The sequence below is a fragment of the Equus asinus genome, chromosome 12 (genome assembly GCF_041296235.1).
Source record: "Equus asinus isolate D_3611 breed Donkey chromosome 12, EquAss-T2T_v2, whole genome shotgun sequence".
NCBI classification, from domain to species: Eukaryota; Metazoa; Chordata; class Mammalia; order Perissodactyla; family Equidae; genus Equus; species Equus asinus.
Genome location: NC_091801.1, coordinates 38,214,277 through 38,235,577, shown reverse-complemented (window position 1 = coordinate 38,235,577; position 21,301 = coordinate 38,214,277). Strand labels below are relative to the sequence as shown.

Here is a 21,301-nt window from a genome sequence, read left to right as displayed (position 1 = left end):
TGGTCATGCCATCATTTAGGACACCTCTTAAAGATACATGCAATGCAATTTTTGAGAATTCACAACTTAATGATGGCCTAATTCCAGTATTATTTAAAAGTCAAGGAATGTTTTATGGGCAAAGAAATTGCTCCTTTTGAATAGTCTATATGCTACTTTGTTAGAATATTTGTTAGCTAACTATGTATAGGTCAGAGATTATTCCTGTATTTAATCCATCATAGACTAAAATTAGTTTCAGGTGTATTCTTTTTTTTTCCCTTACATATGATAATTTAATTTGAATTATAAAATTGTCCATGTGCAAATTATATTCCTATAAATATTTAAAATTATAAAATGTAAAAAAAGTATGAATCCTTAGAAAGAATGATGAACTTCGGAATTGTTGTATAATCAATTGTTACTGTGTGCATGATAGGCACTAAACAAAGCATTAAGAGCAAAGGTTCTCTTTGTAAGTAAAGTCACAGTCAGCTAGATAAATAGGTGCAAATCCTGGCTCTATGACTTATTAGCTGCATGACCTTATTTGGACAAGTCCTTAACTTCTCTGATCTTGGGTACTTCGCCTGTAAAATAGGGACTTTTTTCTAACACTATCACATAGAGTTCAGAAAATTAAATTAGATAACACAGGTAAAACTCTTAGCCTGGTGTCTATTGATACAGTACACTCTGGCTCATATTTTGTTATAATCTAGTTATTAACATTAAATTTTAGTTCGTAAATCTCTGAGGTGAAGAAAAGTTTTTAAAAAGCTTTACCAAGGCACAACCTGAATCAAAGCCCTATAGTTCTCTGACAGCCCCCAAGTAGTTTAATCAGTAATGTTAACAAATGTCCAGTAGAAATGACTTTTACTTTAAGTACAAACACGAAATGTGTAATCAATTTAAACCACCTTCCCCAGAAAAATTCTTAGAGATACTTTCAAAAATACTCAAATGATTTATAGCAAAAATTGTCATTTCTATTAAGTATATAAATTAAAAAAAAACAAAAAACTCCTGTGCTACTGGGTCCTTACAGTTTTGAAAATGGGAAGGAAGAAATACTGCTCTGTCTTGGGCCCGGCCACAGGGCAACCTCCTTGCCTTCGAGAGCTCCTGTAAGACCACTACCACATCGGGTTAACTGCTCATCCAGCCCTCTCCACAAACCAGAGCCTCTTCCAACCAGGAATCACCACTTTTCCTTCTCTTTTACCCTCACCTTCTGGCAGCTCCTTTTTGAGGCAATATTGCATAACGGAATCTGGAGCCCAACCACTTAGGTTGGCACTATCATCCCAACACTTACTAGCTCTGTGAACTTGGACAAGTTATTTAACCTCTCTGGGTCTCAATTTGTCTATCTATAAAAAGGGTACAACAATGGTACTTAACTTTTTAGAATTATTGGAGGACTAAATTAGTTCATTCCTGTTAAGTGCTTAGAACAGTTCCTTGCCCCAAGTAAACTTAAAAAGTGTTAGGTATCATTATTCCTATTCTAAAATGCTTGACTCAAGGAGAACAAATACGTTATAAGAGATTAAACAAATTAAATACTGCAGTTTTTAAATTCTTTTGCAATTAAATTTCAAATAAGAATTTTTTTCACACACGAATAAAAGATAATACTGCTCCTGGAAATACAGATTGATTCTCTGGAAGGAAATTTGAAAAGTGCTAATCAAACTTTAAAAGATGCCCATTCTTTGGTCCAACAATTTCACTTATAGGGATAATATGGACATAAAAATTTGCTATGAGGACAGTCATTGTAGTGTTTTTTATAAAGGCCAAAAAGTCAGCAGCCAATGTAGAGAAGTAGTTAAAAATATTATGGTGTAATCATATAATTATTCACCAAAAAAGATGTCGTAGACTGATTTTTTTTACTGATTGGACAGATCTTCACAATATTTTGAGTGAAAAAACAAGTCTCTAAATAGTGTGTAAAGTTTGAATTTAGTCTTAATAAAAATAATTCTAGATGCTTAGAAAGTTCTAGAAGAACAAATATTGGAAAGAATTGTAGTTATATCTCTGCATAATAGACTTCTGAGTATTTTTATCAATTTCTATTGGCTTATTTTTTCTAATTTCTCTAAATGAGCTTGTATTACTTTTGTAATAAACTTTTTAAAAAAATCAGTATGGTATTATAACTTTTCTTTTCTTCCTTGCTCACCTGAATTTTCTAAACATATATCACTTATGTGATAAGGAAAAAAGTTATTTTAAAGCAAACTAAACTACTGAACAAAGTCGGTTGTGTCCTGTAACCAGGAAACTTGAATCCTATGCAATTCCTGAAAGTCTTAAGACAACCCTATATGTTCAGCTACAGACCTAAATGGACCTGAGATATCCACATTCATGATGGAGACTCACACTCACACGTGGATCTGCAACCTTTAACTCATCTGTCACCAAAGGACACACAAAGTCCTCTAACATGCTTTCCTCTGCCTTCTTTTAATATCATCAACTTCTTTTACTAAAATGAACATGATTTCTGGATCATATTCATTCATCCACTAGGAATAGGAGCAAGTAAAAAGGGAGTGGAAGAGGCAAAGATCCTGCTAAGAACAAATGAAATACACCCTGAAAAAATACTTGGAAAGCTAAAGCGAAAACAAATTTCTCTCTTTTCTCTTCATCCAACAAAATGTTTCCATTTCTCTGAGTTTAGTCACTCTGGAAATCAGATAGGATTACATTGGATTCTGTAAGAAAGTCAAAGAGATTATGTTTAGGATCCACATTGCCAATGGACTAAGGTTACATTAATCATCTGCTGGCTTGGCAAGAATGCTTTAAAAGAAAACTTTAAAACTTAGATGATGTTTTTAGTTTGAAGGCCTGCGTGAATGATCCAAGCCATCACCTGTAGCCTCCAGACACCCTCCTGTTTTACAGCGTGGACTGGCTGCTTCATCAACAGTGGGTTTTCTTCACAGTAGAATTCCCTCAGCTTCAGATTCTGAAACTTTCAAAACAAAATAAAAACTTTATTGCATGACAAAATAACGAACTTCACTTCAAAGGCTACATTTTCAATAAAATCACACTAAAATACTTTATTTAGAATTTATACTCCATGTTACTATTTTAACAGCAGGACGTACTCTAGTTGTTAGAAGCACAAGGGTCTTCATGCTGGCAAGAATGGCAATGACATTAGAGGTCAGTGGTGGCATCCTCCTTACGGACAGCTGAGAAAATTTATTTAAGATCACAGAACTGGTTAGTAATTAGAATGGGTTAATTAATCAAATGCTGGGAACATTTTGCAAGTAATATATTTGTTAGAAAACCAAGTATGATGAAAAATAACAGTCTAAAATACACCAAAATCCAGGTCTCAAAGATTGTCTGTCTTATGACCCTTTTATGTTCAGTGAGGAAGGTAAGAGAAACAAAAGAACATCAAAATGTTCTCATTATAACCTGTTGTACACAGTGAAAATAAAAAAGAATAAACACATACAGTTCACAAGGATATTGAATTTTCTATGAAGAAAGCCTAAATTCAACCAGAGTATGCCATGTGAGTAGAAAAATAAGGAATTCTCTTATATTAATATTACGCCTTGCCTCCCAAGAACTCATGTGGCTTTCAAAGTTACACTCATTTAGGGAGTTTCTTCTCTGAGCCTTAGTTTCAGCTGTAAAATGGGGAAAATAAGACCTGTCTTCAGTGGTGTGCTGATAAAACAGTTCTCTGGAAAGAAAAAAAAAGCCCTGATTTGTGGGGTGTTTTGATTCCATGGGTAAACACTCCCACCATCACTGATTCCAGTCACTGAACACAGAATTGAGAAGAGATGTGGAAAACAGGCTATTGTGAGCCAAGGTGAGCTGACAGCATTATGCCACTGCATCTCACATTTATGGAAGAATTATAGATATTTCCCTAACTTCAGCCCAGGGTTTGAAACATAGCAAGTACTCAACAAATTTAAAATAATTTATTTAAAACATCTTTTCAGGGCATCAAGTCATTAGGTCTCAAAAGTCTCAGGAAACTTCTACAACATAGACAAGATTTTAAAGTAAAATACAGAGCTTAAGGCCATTTTGGAATCACCTTGTCTCCTGCTCTCACAACAGACATTCTGACTTTCTTAATTCAGTTTCCTACGTTATCCATCAAGAGGGAGCAATCTAGAGAAATGAATCCAATGGTAGCCCCAAGACAGTGCTGGGTGTGCTGAAATGAAAAGGGCATTTCTTGTGCATCATGAAAACATCATTTTTTTATTTTCTGTTCTAAAGAATAACATTCCATAATTTACACCTAAACTCACAGTCCCTTTTTCAAAACTGATACAAACTTGAACATCTTGTTATATGAAAATATCATCAACATATACGAATCTCATTTCAAGTTTGACCATGGTTCAAAGAGCATACATTTCTCTTCAAGGGTCATGTTTCTCTTCCTTCAAATCCTGTCACTATTCTTCCATCAAATATGGTAATGAGTTATCTAGCTTGATAACTTACTACATAATATATAAAAAAGAAGTTATCTTAATGAAAATGAATTAATTAATGAAATTCTTTAGCATATGTTTTGTAGCAGGTAAGTTTCAATAACCTGAAGTCACACAGTCTCTCAATGTGCACTCTCAATATTCTCCAGAGCAACAATTTGTCATTCCCTCCCTCTATATCCATTACTGGGTTTCCTGTCAGCCTAACTTCTTGATAGAACAATATTCTTGGCCATTGTCATCATTCCAGTAGCATAATCAGCTATATTCTCTTCTACTAATAAAATGTTGTTACAGCTTTTCAGAGTCTCTTGGCACATGTCTACTCAAACAATCACTGCTATGAGTTTAATATCAACTGAAACAATTTTGCCCCTCCCCCCCCAGCAGGGGTATACAGACATTTTTGGTTGTCACAACTGGGGGAAGGGGTAGTATTACTGGTATCTAATTAGTAAAGACCAGGAGTGCTGATAAACATCCTACAATGCACAAGATAGCCCCCACAACAAAGAAATTATCGGGCCCAAAATAGCATTGAAGTTGGAAAAACCCCGGTTTAGAGGCACAAGATCATAAATATTCACTGGCCCATCTTACCTGGAGAGGGGATTGACAGCTAGAGGGAAATGAGAGTTTTTATTTTTTTAAGATGAAGACTTGAGCATGTAGAAGGTAAGTGCCAACATAGTGAGATTAATGTAGAGGAGAAAGAAGGAATAATTGATAAAGTAATGATCAGGTGAAGAACACAGAATGACTCTTAAATACTAACCTCTTTGAGTCATCTTCTCCTCTATGGCCAGAAGAAAGGAGGTGTACACACAAGCATGGATAAGTTTGAAGGTGTGGGATTGGATGGTTGAAGGAGTCAGTCATGATCCTTTCAATTTTGTCTTTGAAATAGAGAATAAGACCATCTGTCAATTAAGCTGTAAAGCAAGGTGTCAATGTGGAAGGAGGCATAAAGAATGTGGTGAAAGTTTGGAATATGCAATAGGTTTTGGAAGAGGAACCTGGCCAGGGACAGGCAAAAATATTATACAGACTTGCCGAGGGACCCACTGGAGTCCACACATTTGTGGTGGTCCCTGTCCATATATTGTTTGCTTCCCTTTAGCACCTACCAGCCCAGATATAAAATTAAGAATCTGCAGAATGTTTCCAAGTCTTGGCTATTGTGAATAATGCTGCAATGAACACATATAGAAGTGAAATATAATGATGTATACCTGAAATTTATACAATATTATAAATCGATGTTACCTCAATAAAAAAAGAATCTGCAGAACGAATATGTCATAAAGCAAGGGAATGAACATGTTATATGTACTAAAACATAAATGATTTGGACTTGGTCCTTTATGGTCTAGACAAGATAGAAAAAGAAATAGTACAAAGTTTCGATGGACAGGAGTAAAAAGAAAAGTGAAGGACACGAAGTCTCAGTGACCTAAAAGAAAAGATATGGCTATAAAGCAATAAGGGAGGCGGAACATAGGAGGAACCAGTGGTCAAATTGCCATCCTAGACTTTAGTGCTTCAAATTTAGAGCAAGTGAGGATGATCTTAAGATCTAGACATCACTGTGGAGGTGGTTTGCTGAAGCGAAGACTGGGAAAGGTCATTAAACTCAAGCATTCAAGGAACTTTGAGCCTAAGTTGTTTGTATTGACCATCTTTACAAACCAACTTCCTGAGTAACGCTCACAAATATTTGGCTGTCTACTGAACATCTCCACCTGGAAGTCCCATAATCATCATAAATCCTAACATTTGAAAACCAAACTCATGTTTCCCTCAAATTTTCCCCTTTCCTTTTCCTCATCACCCACATCAAATCTCCCGCCATGTCCTATCAATTCTACCTTCTTAAAACTTGGGGACTCTATCCTTTCTTTCCATCCCCCTACCTCACTCACCTCCTCACCACCTCTGAACAATCTCCTCCTCCTCCTTGCCCCAGCCACTAACTCTCTCTGCCTTGATTGAAGCCCTCATCTTATGTGAATTATTGCAACAGTATTCTATTTGGCCTCAGTGCACTTTTGCTGTAGAATTGGGATTTTAAAAATGAGGATCTGGTCCTAATACAGGTTTCCTCAAAAGTTTACAAAGTTCCCCTTTGTGCACAGGATAAATTCAAAAGTCCTAGTATGCCATACTTGGTTCTCCTTGGCCTGCTTCTCTAACTACACATCCTGGTAAGCCCCACACTCACCCTTATAAACCAGCCATCCTGAGGGACCTAGGGGTCTCACAAGAGGCCTGGGTCTTATCTCACAGTTACTACTCAAGCTGTGCACTTCTACTCACCTACTCCTGGATCATTTCTTCAAGATGAAAATATCACCCCTCTAAGCTTCTCCAGCCTCTAGTAAATGTTTCTGTGTCTCCACCTTGACTTTAAATATAAATTAATCACAGCACCTATAAATACTATGAGGCAATCCTTGTTGAAAAGTCTATTTTCATCTATCAGGCTTTGATCTCTTTAAGACCTATATCTTAAGTGAACTATACAGTGCAAGCTCTAAATTCAGTACCCAGTACATAGCTGATGTACCTAATAAATAATTGATAAATAAATGAATGTCTTCTCAAAAACCCCAGGCACACACAGCTCTCCCTGGGCACTTCTCTAAACTTGGTCAATTGTTATAACTGTTCCTACAAAGCCCCATGCCCCAGGAACAATGATGCATAAGTTAAGCAAGTCCTTCAGTTGCTTCGGACTAGCCTAAAGTAATGAGGGAGATCAGACGAGGGTTGGTTTAGCAAGAACATTGTTGATGTAAACATAAAGAAAGGAGGTTGAGATTTCATAGGGACTCAAAAATAGAAACAATAAGTAGGCTACAGAAAATTAGCATGTACTCTTCAGATCATCTCAAACCTCACAGGGTTACCCTTTAGCAAGAATTGGAATTTCTAAATATGCTAAAGGACAACTTGTGAGGAGGGTAAGATTTTAAGTGTGGTGACTATAGCATCCAAAAAAATATATTAATTAACAATTCTAAAAAAGGACATGAATAAGATCTGTGACCAATGGGAAATTCAAGAAAATGTTTGATAAACTTGATATCTAATCATAATTGTGTGGAGTAATTAGGCTGATGATATCATTTGAACATAAGAAAGCCAAAAAATCTGCTCTAGGAACTTCTTTCTCACCCACTCTTCATGAGTGGGAAGGAAAACAGGCAGTAAGTGACCTAGAGTCAGAATCCTTCATTATCTGCTGGATACTTGTCCCAAGAGAAGATTCTTGGAGGGAATTGAAGGGAGGAGGTCAAGAGAAGCCTGGAGGGAAGGAGATAAGTGAACTCCCAGGCTCCAAACACAAACACACACACACACACACAGACCTTTCTCATTATGGCGAGGGAGAAGCAGCTGAAGGCCCTCAAACCCGGGCCCCTCCCTGCCTTTAATATTCTGGGCCTTAAAGCTGATGGGACAGTGGCTCCCCCATCTTCTTCAAGTCGCTTGATTTAAATGTCACTGTAAGAAGAACAATTAATATCATAGGGCTTATTTGCATCTCCTCACAATCCCCATGCCATACCTGCTTTAGACCCCACTTCCAAATAAGCTAAAGGATGACTTGTGAGGATTAGATTTTAACTGTGGGGGCTATGGTATCCAAAAATATATTAATTAATCATTCTAAAAAAGGACATGAATAAGATTTGTGACCAATGGGAAATTCAAGAAAATGTATGATAAACTCGATATCTAATCAGAATTGTGGAGTGATCTTTGAATTACCTGAGAATGAGTAGCTGAAGAGGCCTCTGTTTCCACTCTGCCTTGTATGCCCCACCTCCAATAGCATGATTTCCTTACAATGTAAGTCAGATCACATTACTACCTTGCTCAAAACCATGCAGCGGTTCTCATCTCACTCAAAATGAAATGCAAAGTCCTCACACTGGCTTCCTGAACTCTGTTATAGTTGGACCCTGTACTTCCGCTTTGACCTCATCTCCTAGCATTCACTCTCTCTCTCTTTTTCTATTTCTCTCTCCACTCTGGCAACATTGGCTATCTTTCCAAGCACTCCTCACCTGGGGGCCCCGGCACTTCCCTCTTCTTGGAACACTTTGGTCTCAGATTTGTCCATATCATTACAATTCAGAGTAAAATGGAATCATATGTTTAGCAGTTTGAGAGGGCAAACACTTATGACCCAAGGATTTGATAACAAGACAAGTTTTCACTAATATACAAAGGCAATGTAAAGACATTCTCACATGCATGAGCTATGTACCTTACCCACTGAAAATGACTCAAGACATATAGTAGCTGAAAGAGTAACAAAAACCAAGAATTTGGAGAATACCTTCATTTTTCCTGTCAAATGCAAAGAATAAAATTTAGAACACTTACTGCTCCAGTGTAAACGAGATTAGGGTAATCTGTAAAGAAATTTGCAATGTCATTAAAAAGCAAGTTATTCTTACTCTTTGTTAATTCTACTTATAGAAATTCATCCAAAAATATTTGAAATGGGAACAAATATTTATGCACAAAATATGTTTCTGAGATTTAAAATTTTAAAAATCCCTTCCTATATTAAAAAATCATGTATGGTAAATTATATTACATACTTGAACCTCTGGCTCTCTGCCTTTCACTCCCTATGTCTAGCAAAACTGACCACTGGGACATTCCTGCCATCAGCTTTCCCTATCTCTGCACCCAAGCAAGTAAGTGCTGTTTGCAGAGTCACACCTCAGGGTTGACCAGAATCCCAATAAATTCATCAGCACCAGCTGCCATTATGCCCCTTAGTGGTTGCTGGAAATTCTACTCTGGTCAACATAATTCTGTTTTCTTTGCTGGCTTATCATTCTTTGCCCAACCACGAAATAGTTCTCCCCAGAGCCTAGCACATTCTCTTTTCACTTTATTTTCCTTTCCCTAGGCATTTTAGCCACATCCACAACTTCAATGAAATCTCTAAGCCAATGACTCTGGTTCCACACCCTATAGCAAACTGCCTACTGAAAATCTTCACTTGGATGTCTTAAATACACATCAAACTCACTGTGTCTAAGATTGAACTCATGATCGGCTCTTCTATGGTTGGTCTTTTTCCAGTGGTTTCTATTTCAGTCCATAGAAAGCTTACTAGTCCATCAACACTGCCAAATGTACTTCTTAAATGTCTCTTGAGTCTTTTCAGGTCTTTCCACTCCTACTGCCACCACCTTAGACCAAATTATATCATCATTTCCTACTTGGCTTCAGTAAAAATCTACCAGAAGTCTACCTGGCGTTTCCTCTGGCCTCCTTCCACTTCCTCCTTCCAGTGTGTCCTCCACGCCTCAGACAGGATGATTTTTTCAAAATACAAATCTGATTATGGCACCCTCTACCTAAAATCATTTGAAACTTGTGTTGTCCTTCAAATAAAGATCAAAATCCTTGACATATCCTACATTCTTTGGCCATGGCCCCCTCCCACTTAATCTCTGAGCTGCAGCCACACTGAATACCTTCCAGTCCCCTGAACATCCATGCGCCCTTCCACGTGCTGTTCACTCTGTCTGGAATGTGTCCTTTCCCCTTCACCTAATTGATCCCTACTCATTCTTCAGATAGCTTATGTCACTTCCTCCAGGAAGCCTTCCCCAACCTTCTTTGTAACCAAACTATAAAAAGCACTTTTCTCAGGTAATAACAAAGAAATTAGTTTAGTCAGGCTCCTGGTCTCTATCATAGACCAGTGGTCCTTTTTTTCAAGTGTACTGATTTCAGTTTGTAATTATCATTCATAATGCTAATTATTTAATTACTATGTTTCCCCACTACACTACAGCTCTGAGAAGGAAGAGACCCTGTCTGTTTCCTCACCATTATATCCCCAGTTCCTAGTGCAGGGCTTAATATATAACATAAAATGTGTGGGTTTAGGAAGATAGACTTGGGAGTCAAGTGAAGAAAGAAGCATCAACCCAGGATGAATATGGAAGCCCAGGGAAGAATTCCCACAAAGAAATGGAAGTGAGGGAACTCAATACACAAAGGTAGTAGAGGCCTCCAAAGAAGAATGAGATAGCAGAACGACAGACAAGCAGGACACTGTCCTCTCTCAGAAGCAGGCAGACACTGTGGACTCATCCACCCACTCTTGCCTCCAGGGCCACACTCTACCTCCCATCCCCAGACCTCCTTTCCCTGAACTCCACACACCTATAGCCTAGCAAGAGCAGTGCTTTGAATAAAGAGAGGTAAGATGGGGCCCTGAATGGCTGGCAACATCAGGGAGGAATGAGGAGCTGCCAGAATGCACTATTCCTGCTGGAATATTTCAATCATTTCCACACTCTCATTGAACAACACAAGCTCCTGTAAGAGCTTTTTATTCGCCCATAAAGTGAACTGCAAAGACAGCTGCTAGTGTTTCAGGGACTCTTGAGTGTCCCAAATCAAAAATAAACTGAAGGTTTAAAAATGAAATTAACTGATAATCATTGAGTGCCAATACCATTAGAGACAACAGATGCAAGAATTTATACCAGAGGAAATAGAGCTAATAGGACAAGACTCTAAAATAATTAGTATATTTAATATCTTCAAAGAAATATGTGAAACATTGCTTATATTAAGCAAGAATAAGAACCAATTTTAATACTTGGAAATGTCAAATCATATAAGCTTTCTGAAGCAAAATTTGGCAACATTTATCAAGTCAGGAAAAGTATGCATAAATTTTGATTCAGCAATTACACTTCAAGAAATCTTTCCTAAGGGAGTAATTAATGGTATGTACGAAGATTAGCTACAATGGCATTCACTGAAGCATTTTTATTGTGGCAAGAAGTTTGAAACATTCTACCCATCAAAAAATAGGGGACTGCTTAAATATATCCAATATCAATGTGATGGAGCCATTAGAAAGAGTGATGTAGGAAAATACTTTAAACCATGGGGAAATGTTTACAATAAAAATTGAAAAGACATGTTATAAAACAGTGATGTATGACTAGTACTAACATTAATATGTGTGAATATTCCATTTTTGAAAAAAATACCTATATGTGCATGTACACACATTCACAGATTTTTTTAAAAAATGGAAAAATAGGAAATAAATAAACTGACATGTTAATGGTGCCGGTTCCCTTCTCCCCTGCCCCTGCATGGTCAGATTATGGGTAATTTTGCTTTTCTTCTTTTTATGTATCTCTATTTTCCAAATGAGCCACAGTGAAAAGAAATTTTAAAATGTTTTTCCAAGAATGATGAAACTTACATCTCCCTAATTCTGATTACCAATCTGCAAACTTTCAAAAGACAAATTTGGGAATGGGGGCAACAGGAGACAGACTCCTCTTGTTCTGGGTTAAAAGACTGAAAATACAGCTTCCCAAAGTGGATAAAATTTTCCCAGGGCTAAAAATATTTCCAGGATTTCAAGAAAGCTATCTCAACATCTGTGCTGATTCTAAGATTTTCTAGAAGTTTGAAAATTCTCTTACATATCTGACCATGAGGTACAAAAGTTAGATTGTAAGAAATATTTTTTCAAGTTCTGTGCTAGGGCAGCTCATGCATTCCTAGAGTGAGGGTGGGAGCTAATATCATTCCCAAGCACATGAAAACTAGTTTACAGCGGAGGTGAAAAAAATCGTAGACATTACAATGGTTTGTGGCTTTCAAAATTCAATTCTACCTGACAAAATAAACATATATACAGTAATTCTCTGGTGCTAAAATTTAATGCGGTAGAGGAGAGATTATTAGGGGGAAAAAAGTCTAAAAAGCTCCTGGGGGAGAGAACAATTATGAAAAAGAGATTGAGAAACACTGGTTCAACCTAGGAACATAATACCCCAATTCTTTTTTCATATATCTCGTCTCTTGGTTAGGTTGCTTAGAGTCTCAGCATTCACTATTTTATTTTAATTATGCACATGTACACACATACTTGTATACGTGTTCCTTTGCATTTAAAAACTACCAACTGACTCTTCAATAATTGGCTTCTATACTGAAATTTCTAGACTAAAAAGAACAATATTTTATAAAGTGCTAGATTTTTCTAAGCATTGTATTGCTTTCTGCTTTCACATATGTGTTTGAAGCTTTGAAGAAGTGTCTACTGATAACTGTTAACATTAGCATCAAGATTTTAGACAAAGCTTTTTTTGACTCTGGAATCACTCACACTATTATGACTCCTGTAATAAAGGACAAATTAGGGGTTCAAAACAACTATTCTTTATTACTTATTGAGTCTTTTATAATAAGAAGAATATGCATTAACTATTACATATTAATTAAATATGGTATTATACAATACTATCTTCATGCTTGTAACTTTACAGTCTCAAAATGGCTGCTAATTCTCAATCAAGTCCAGGCAACAAAAAGAAGGAAAGACCAAGGGGCAAGAAGTAAGGAAGGTTAGAGGAAACCAAATAAGTCTGTCCAATTTTGTTGGGAAAATAAAAGTTTTCCTAGAAACCCCACCCAAAAGATTTCCACTTATTTTTCTCTGGTCAGAACTGTGAACACGGCCACTCCCCCTGGAAGTAGTTCAAGAGAAAAAGGTTGGAGATGGGGATTTCAACCAGGTACTGAACAGCACCTGCTACATTTGTTCTTTAATATCATTCAAGTCTCTCTGATCACATGTAGCCCCACTTAGAGTATCAGAACCCTCCTTTACACTCTGATTTGTTTTTGTAATGTGGTAAGCACTGAAGATAGAGCAGTGCACAAAATACAGAATCTCCCCTTCTGGGCTTACAGTGCCCTATGTGTTTTCTTCATAAACTACTTAAAATTATGGGGTTTTGTTTTCTTGTTTACTATCTGTCTTCCCCTCTAGAATATAAGCTCCAAGAGGGGAAGGAGTTTGTTTTATTCACCTCTGTATCCAGAATGCCTAGGACAACAGTTCCTGGCATACAAAAGACATTCAAATTTATAGTGAATAAGTGAATTACTGAATAAGGAAATCAGACTTTGGGAATTTAAGGATCTCTACCCAAGATTAGACAGTTAGTAAGTAGCAAAGCTACTATTTTAAGAATCTCTGACACAAAAGAAAGACGAATTATCTCTTAAAGTTCTATACCAGATCCTCCCTACTTCAGTCAATGGTGCCAAGTTTACTGCCATTGATATGCTGACTGCTACAGGTTCAGGAGAACCAGGTATGGGCATTAATTTCCAACTTGGCTTTCAGTGAGATCATGTTGGTAACTTGAAACAGGCTATGGTGGGAGTATTTGGGAGTATCTACCTATGGAAATTGGCAGATGTTACCAATCAGGGCTTTTTCTCCCCAGAGAGCTGGTTGCTAAACATTTACGAGCAAACCACCAGATATTTCCCATCCCACTTCTTTGTCTCTATTAATGCTGAAAGCACTTACATAAACTTTCCAGACTTCTCTCCCTAGAAGCAGTCCTTATTTTGCTGCTCCTGTGGAACTCAGAGTTTTCAGCATGGTGCCCTCTTCTTGCTTTCTCTAATTTCCAAATCTCTAAATCTGTGAACAAGTATCGCAGCCCAACAGGGGTGGGGCAAAATAGTGACTAAAAAGTGTGACTATTCAGCAAACAAGCTGGGCAAGATCGCCAGGATGTAGGCAGGGAAAGAGAACAATAGAATTTATAACCACCTCTGTGTCTATGAAAATGGGCAGGAGCAGAACCTTCACTGAAAGAGAGCGCTTGATTGGCAGTCCTGGGCTTTCTCTGAGGAGGCATGAATCCCCTGGTTCTTTTTGCATGAGAATAGTTGGTGTTGGACTGACTCTACTTGTTATGCCCCAGGGGACATTCAGTGGAACTTGTACTCTGAAACAGTGAATATCTGAATAAAAATTATATGACAGCGGTGTAAACAACTTCATAAGGCGGCTGCTTCCACGCTAATATCAAACACAAGCTATATGTTTGCTTTATTTTATCTTGTTCTTGCTTTACAGAGTATATCTTTGATCCAGGAACATAAATTGTAATTCCTCTTCCTGCTATAAAGTTAAAAATATAGGGGCTGGCCCTGTGGCCGAGTGGTTAAGTTCGCGTGCTCCACTTCAGCAGCCCAGGGTTTCACCAGTTCAGATCCTGAGTGTGGACATGGCACGGCTCATTAGGCCATGATGAGGCAGCATCCCACATGCCACAACTAGGACTCACAACTAAAATATACAACTATGTACTGGGGGGATTTGGGGAGAAAAAGCAGAAAAAAAAGATTGGCAACAGTTGTTAGCTCAGGTGCCAATCTTAATATATTATATATATATAATGCTAACATTAGATTTCCAATAATACTCATCAAGTATTTATAGGTTATATTTTTTCCACTTATTATTCCTCCAAATCCCTCCTCCCATTCATTCTCTCACATTCTGGGTCAGATTATCCAGAGCTCCAAGACATGCAAGGATAACCTAGGAAAAAAAGTGTGAGAGGAAGCAATAATCACAGCTTCTAGCACAACTTATCTAAAGCCTTGACATCATGGTGGTAGTCCCACACCACTTGTAAGAGTGTGTATGGGGTGGGGGAACATGCTTGTGATTTGATGGTGATAGGCAAAGATAGGAATTAGGACTAACATGATATATAAAACACTAGCTATGTTTCTGGTGATTTATATTTGCTAGCTCAGTCAATTATCACAGCAGCCAGTATCATTTGTATTATTACCCCATTTTTTAGATAAAGCAACTGAAGTTCAAGGCTTTAGAAAACTTGCCCATAGTCATACAACTAGGAAGTTGCAAAACTAGAATTCATACACAGCCCAGGAAAGTTAGTGTGTCTTCTATAGACTACACAATGCTGCCTCCAATGAAGATAGCACACTAACTGCTCTTTATTCTATTATGACCTAAATAAGAAGTCACTACCAAAATCTTGACTCACTCACTTTCCTTTGGAAAGCTAACTTGTAAATCCACCAAGAAAAACCTGTCTTCTTCTATAGCCAACTTAGAGATCTCTTCAAAGGGCTGTTATCTGCAGGCATCAAGAAATCAAACATAAGTGTCAGAGCCAGAATTCAAACCTAGGTTTGTCTGACTCCAGACTCTGTCCATCTGCTGTTTTCACCCATCATACTTTTTTCCATTAGTGCAAAAAAAGAAAGATCAAAATAAATCCAATATTACATATAAATGGAATACTTATTAACTACATGTGTTTTTAGAATTGTGCATGTGACTTGATGCAGCTGTAATTCTTGAGAGAGAGATGTGCATGGAAAAACATCTCAGGTCCAGATAACCACCCAGACACCTGTGAGCATCTAGCCACCAAATGGTTTTAATAGATTAGCACCAACTCCCTACTTGCAAGTCTAAGAAAGGGAGAGTAAGCAATATTTTTATGTTCTGAAACAAAGAACTACCATATCAAAAGTCTCATGGTCTCCTTAGAGTGACACACTCAGCCTTCCTCAATGTCACCTACTGTCTCCCCATCTGAGAGTCAGTCCCCTGACATCCACTGCACAGCTTAGTGTCTCAGACTTCTATTAACTCAGTGTCTTCTGTTTGGAGTTATTTCCTTGATTTACAGCTCTGCTGTCTCATTAGTATATCCTTCCAGAAGTCCACACCTATGATTTCTTTGAAGTTCCCCTTTAATCCAGGAATGCCAACAGACTCTCAGATACGGTGTCTGAAAATACTCTCTAAACTCGGTATCCTGTCTTCTTCTCCTTCTGTAGGGGGATTCCAGATGCTACCAATTGTTCCTCCTAATTACTAGGCAAAAAAAGTCGGTTTCAGCAAGAGCTTTCAGAGTCAACTGCTAATCTTAACTGCTCATCTCAAATGAACTTATGTTTTTAGTTCTCCTAAAGAACACATTTCCAGGAGTCTTGACTTCAACTTTCTGAAGTAAACGAGAGCCTATAGGAGTATAGAGGGCTGGGAAGCAGGGGGAAGAGGGTGCTGAGATCAGTCCTCTCTGGCTAGTTTAACCAAGCCATGCCTTCTACAATAATTAAAAGAACATACAATCTTGTCAAACAGTCTGGAACAAGATATGATAATCTGGCATAGTGTATTTCTAAAAGTACTACTAGTAATTAAGTTTTTTTTCACTTCAAAATGATCTAGATTTGAATTTCTATTCTGCTATATAATGTTGGGTAAGGTACTTTAATCTCTTCCCAAAGCCTCAGTTTTCTCATCTGTAAAATGGAAATAGTAATGGTACCTAGCTCATCAAGCTATAATGAGGATTAAATAAGATGATGCTTCTAAAGCACTTAACACAAAACCAACTACATACTTTACAAAGAATATTAGTTATCATTGTTTGTTTTTATATAGTAAATTTTATATATCCTCCCTTGGCATGTTATCATTTACATCGAGCATCTGTCACCTAGGTAGATGAAACTCTCACTAACAATCCTGAGTATATCAAAGACTGAAGTACATCCCTCCTATGATGGCCTTTGCCCATCCCTGATGGTTCTTCTCCCAATCCTTAGGCTCCAGTGCACAGAATTTTCTTGCCAGAATTTCCTAAAGGAAAGCTGCACTGGTTCTAAAAAAAAAAGAGAACTATTTTCTGGGCCTAGTTTCCTGACACCTCTGAGTATTTGTCTTCTTGACACAGACTTTTTTTGCCCTCATTATGTTCTAGAACCCTCCACCTGTACTATCACTAATCACTGCACATATCTCACCATTATACCTTCTTTGCACACTACAGTATGATTTTCTGCGTATGGGAACCTAGAGGAAAAAGCAAGAGAAAGCTAAAGTTATAGAATAGCAGGTAGTTTTCTATAGATTTATTTGATCCTCACTTCACAAAGATCCTAGGAATAATGAGAAAATTGATCCTCCTCCCTCCTACCCTCACCACTGGTTACAAATAAAATGTTCTGAAATGCCCTGCAATTTTACATAGGGAGCTTTGGAAGTATTTGGGAACATCTTCTCAGTCAGGGCTTGGGTTTTTATTTTTGTTTTGGTTTGTATTTTAATATATTCTCAATTATCTTCCAAGAACTTTAGGTGGTTTATAATAGAAGACTTATAAATTGAGGCCAATAAAATTAGAGTTCCAAAATATAGAAGAAAATGATTCAAATACTGTAACCTCTTAACTTTGTTCTTAACTTCTTGAGATTCACAGCAAAAAGAATTTTAAAGGGTTTGTATAATTTTAACTATCTTTTAAAATTAAAAAGGAAATAGAACTACAATAGAAGTGTAATGCAGCATTAAACAGAGATTTACCTTGGAGTGATCTTGCAACACTGAGGAACACAGAGACTTCTGGAGGACAATGAAGCAGGAAGGCAATACACAACCAAGCAAATAAAGTGGAAGTCAGAGGAGATAGCAACAAGATGGAGCTAAGTTCTCACACCAAGAAGAAGATTCTTGAGACCCTCTCAATGCTTGTGACTCATGGGCATTAGATGAAGACAAGGAAAATCAACAATGGCTAAGACTAGGCCATCCAGTCATTTAATCACTCAACAAATATATATTGCATGCTTGCTATTCACCAAGCACTACTCTACACAATAAGAATATAGCAATAACTGAATGTGATTTAGTCTATACAGAAGTTAAAATATAATGATGTATATATGAAGCAGTCAGAACACACACATTGCTGATCAATCAAGTTCACTGTCTTATATGAGCACAGTTTGTGGCACCCCAAAACAATTACAACAGTAACATCAAAGATCACTGATTACAGATCACCATAACAAATATAATAATAATGAAAAAGTTTGAAAGGCAGCACCGATGGCCAGGTGGTTAAGTTCAGCGCTCTCTGCTTCAGCCGCCCAGATTCAGTTCCTGGGCGCAAACCTACACCACTCGTCTGTCAATGGCCATGCTGTGGCAGCAGAGGAGTATTGGCATCAGATGTTAGCACAGGAAGAATCCTGCTCAGCAAAAACCAAGTTTGAAATATTGCAAGAATTACCAAAATGTGACAGAGACATGAAGTGAGCAAATGCTATTGGAAAAATGATGACAATAGGCTAGTTTTACACAAGGTTGCCACAAACCTTCAATTTCTAAAAAACACAATATCTGCAAAGCACAATAAGATGGAATATGCCTGTATAACCAAGCACTTAAGAAGACAAGATGGTACACTTGGTTGAATAGTGTCTCTCTGGAGAACTCTGATACAGATAAATGAAACTGCACAAACAACAGACAACAGAAATCAGCCCAAAAGTCCTCCTCAATATTGGATTTATCAGACTCAGACATTAAAACAACTATATTGGACATGTTCCAGGAAACAAAAGTCAAGCTTAAAAATTTCAGTAGAGGACTGACCAGGTGGCTCAGAGGTAAAGTTCGCACGTTCCGCTTCTCGGCGGCCCGGGGTTCGCCAGTTCAGATCCCAGGTGCAGACATGGCACCGCTTGGCAAGCCATGCTGTGGCAGGCATCCCGCATATAAAGTAGAGGAAGATGGACATGGATGTTAGCTCAGGGCCAGGCTTCCTCAGAAAAAAGAGGAGGACTAGCAGTAGTTAGCTCAGGGATAATCTTCCTCAAAGAAAAAAAATTTCAGTAGATCACCTAAAACTGGCAGCAGATCTATCAACAGCAACAATGGAAGCTAGAAGACAGTGGATTAAAATTTTGAAAGTAGTAACATATAACATTGTCAATTCAGAATTCTATACCCAGCAACAATTATTCTTCAAGAATAAACTAAAATAAAGATAGTTCAATTCAAACAAAAACTGGGACAATGAACCACAAGTTGACTGACTCTAAAGGAAAGACTAAAGAATGTTATTTGAGTTAGAAGCAAATACAGGGTCACCAAAGCATGACTGGAGATACAGGAAGAAATAAACAAAGAACAAAAATGTTAAACCTGCAGAAAAATCTAAACGAATAATATCTGTGTAAATAATAAGAAAATATTTTAAAATACAAAAATAATTATAATACACACAAAATATGTAAGAATGGAGGCAGTTAAATAGATTTAAAGTGTCCTAAAGTTCTTGAACTAAGAGGAACATATAGGTACCAATTAATAATATACTTTCATAAAGCAAGTAAGACTTTTAAAAATTTTTAAAGCAGTCAATTAAAAGAAGAAAATTATATAAAACTTCCATAAAAAATTTAAAAATGAATCATAAAAATATCGAATAATTTCAAAAGAAGGGAAGAAAAGAGAGAAAAAGGAACACAGAACAAGTGGAACAAATTAAAAATATATTGGAAGATGTCGATTTAGCCTTAAATAAATCAGCAATTACAATAAATTTAGATGAACTAAATGCTACAATTTAAAGATAAAGATTATCACATTGGATTTTAAAAGTGAAGAGTCATATACTATTTATAAGAAATATATCTAAAGCCTAGGGATATAGAAAGGTTGAAAGCAAGGAATTTAAATAGATACATCCTGCAAACATGAATCAAAATAGAGCTGATAGAGCTACAGTAACATAAGAAAATTAAACTTTAAAGCAAAAAGCATTATTAGCCATAACTCAGAATCTATGGGCATGAGGCCAAGACATCAAAATTTTAACAAGCTCCACTGCTGATTCTTATGCACTCTAAAGTCTATTTGATAAGGATATATTTTATAAGAATTATGGCCTGGAAAATATAGAGGAATAAATAGTAAATCCCTAAAACCAGTTTCTCAGTCATGACACTGACATTTTAAACCAGAATACTTTGTTATGGGGGACTTCCCTGTGCATTATCGAATGTTTAGCAGGATCCCTGGCCCCTACCCACTAAACACTAGTAGTACCACCACAACGCCTCAGTTGTGACAACCAAAAATGTTTCCAGATATTGCCAAATATCCCTGAAGGGCAAAATCCTCCCTGGTTGAAAACCAGTACCTTAGACCAACGTTTTGTTTTTTTTTTTTCGGCTTAGGAAGATTCGCCTGAGCTAACGTCTGTTGCCAATTCTCCTCCTTTTTTGCTGAGGAAGATTAGCCCTGAGTTAACATCTGTGCCGATATGGGACACCACCAAAGCATGGCTGCTGAGTGGAGTAGGTCCACACCCAGGATCCAAACCTTGGAACCCAGGCCCAAAGCAGAGTTGAGGAGCTTTAACCAGTCAGCCATGGGGCCGGGCCCTAGACCAACTTTTTTGATACTAATGCTCACAAGTTAGTTTCGATTTTTCAGGCAAAGCAAAGCAGTTATGTTTGTTAGGTAAAGTTAATATCCACCCAATCCATCCACCCACCCATCTGTCCACTCAGCAAGTGTTTACTGGGTGCCTGCTTTGCAATAGGCCCTGTTCTAGGGGTTGGGAATACATCAGTGAAAAGAGACAAAAACCCCTACCTTCATACAGCTTAGGCAGGGGGCAGAAGGGAGCAGAAAGAATTCATCATCTAAATGAAAATCAATGTTTAAACAGGCTCCATAAGAGCTGCATTATTGGATTTAAATCACAGGCTCTCTTAAATTTTTCTCATTTTTTACTAGGTTTACTCCTTGAAAAATACTGGCTCTCATTTTGAAATCATTTGAACTCCACTTTTATCACAAGGCAGAAGGTCAGCAGCTCTGACTCTCTGACTTCTTTGAGCAGCAAATAACCCTGTCCTCCTTTCCTCTCAACAGGTGAGGTAGTGTTACTTAAATTCTGGAACTTCCATTTTGAAGATAAGCAGTACCCCTTTTATCTCCTAATCACTTTCTTTAGCTACTTGACTAGAAGAAAAAAATTTCCAAGGGTAACTAGTGATAGCTAAACATTGTTCACCAACTACCATACCATGTAGCACATGGCCCTTTGCAGCACTTACAGGCATCCAGGACCAGCCTG

At 37.4% G+C, this 21,301-nt stretch overlaps 1 protein-coding gene across 1 annotated transcript in view; it reads right to left on the bottom strand.

Annotated features, from left to right (window-relative positions):
• LRRC69 (leucine rich repeat containing 69) overlaps positions 1-21,301 on the bottom strand; it is a 139,454-nt gene that overhangs the window by 27,289 nt on the left and 90,864 nt on the right. Inside the window, exon 7 of the mRNA XM_044744093.2 lies at positions 2,882-2,983. Within this exon, the coding sequence (XP_044600028.2) occupies positions 2,882-2,983 (102 nt within the window). The remainder of the gene's footprint in view (positions 1-2,881; positions 2,984-21,301) is intronic.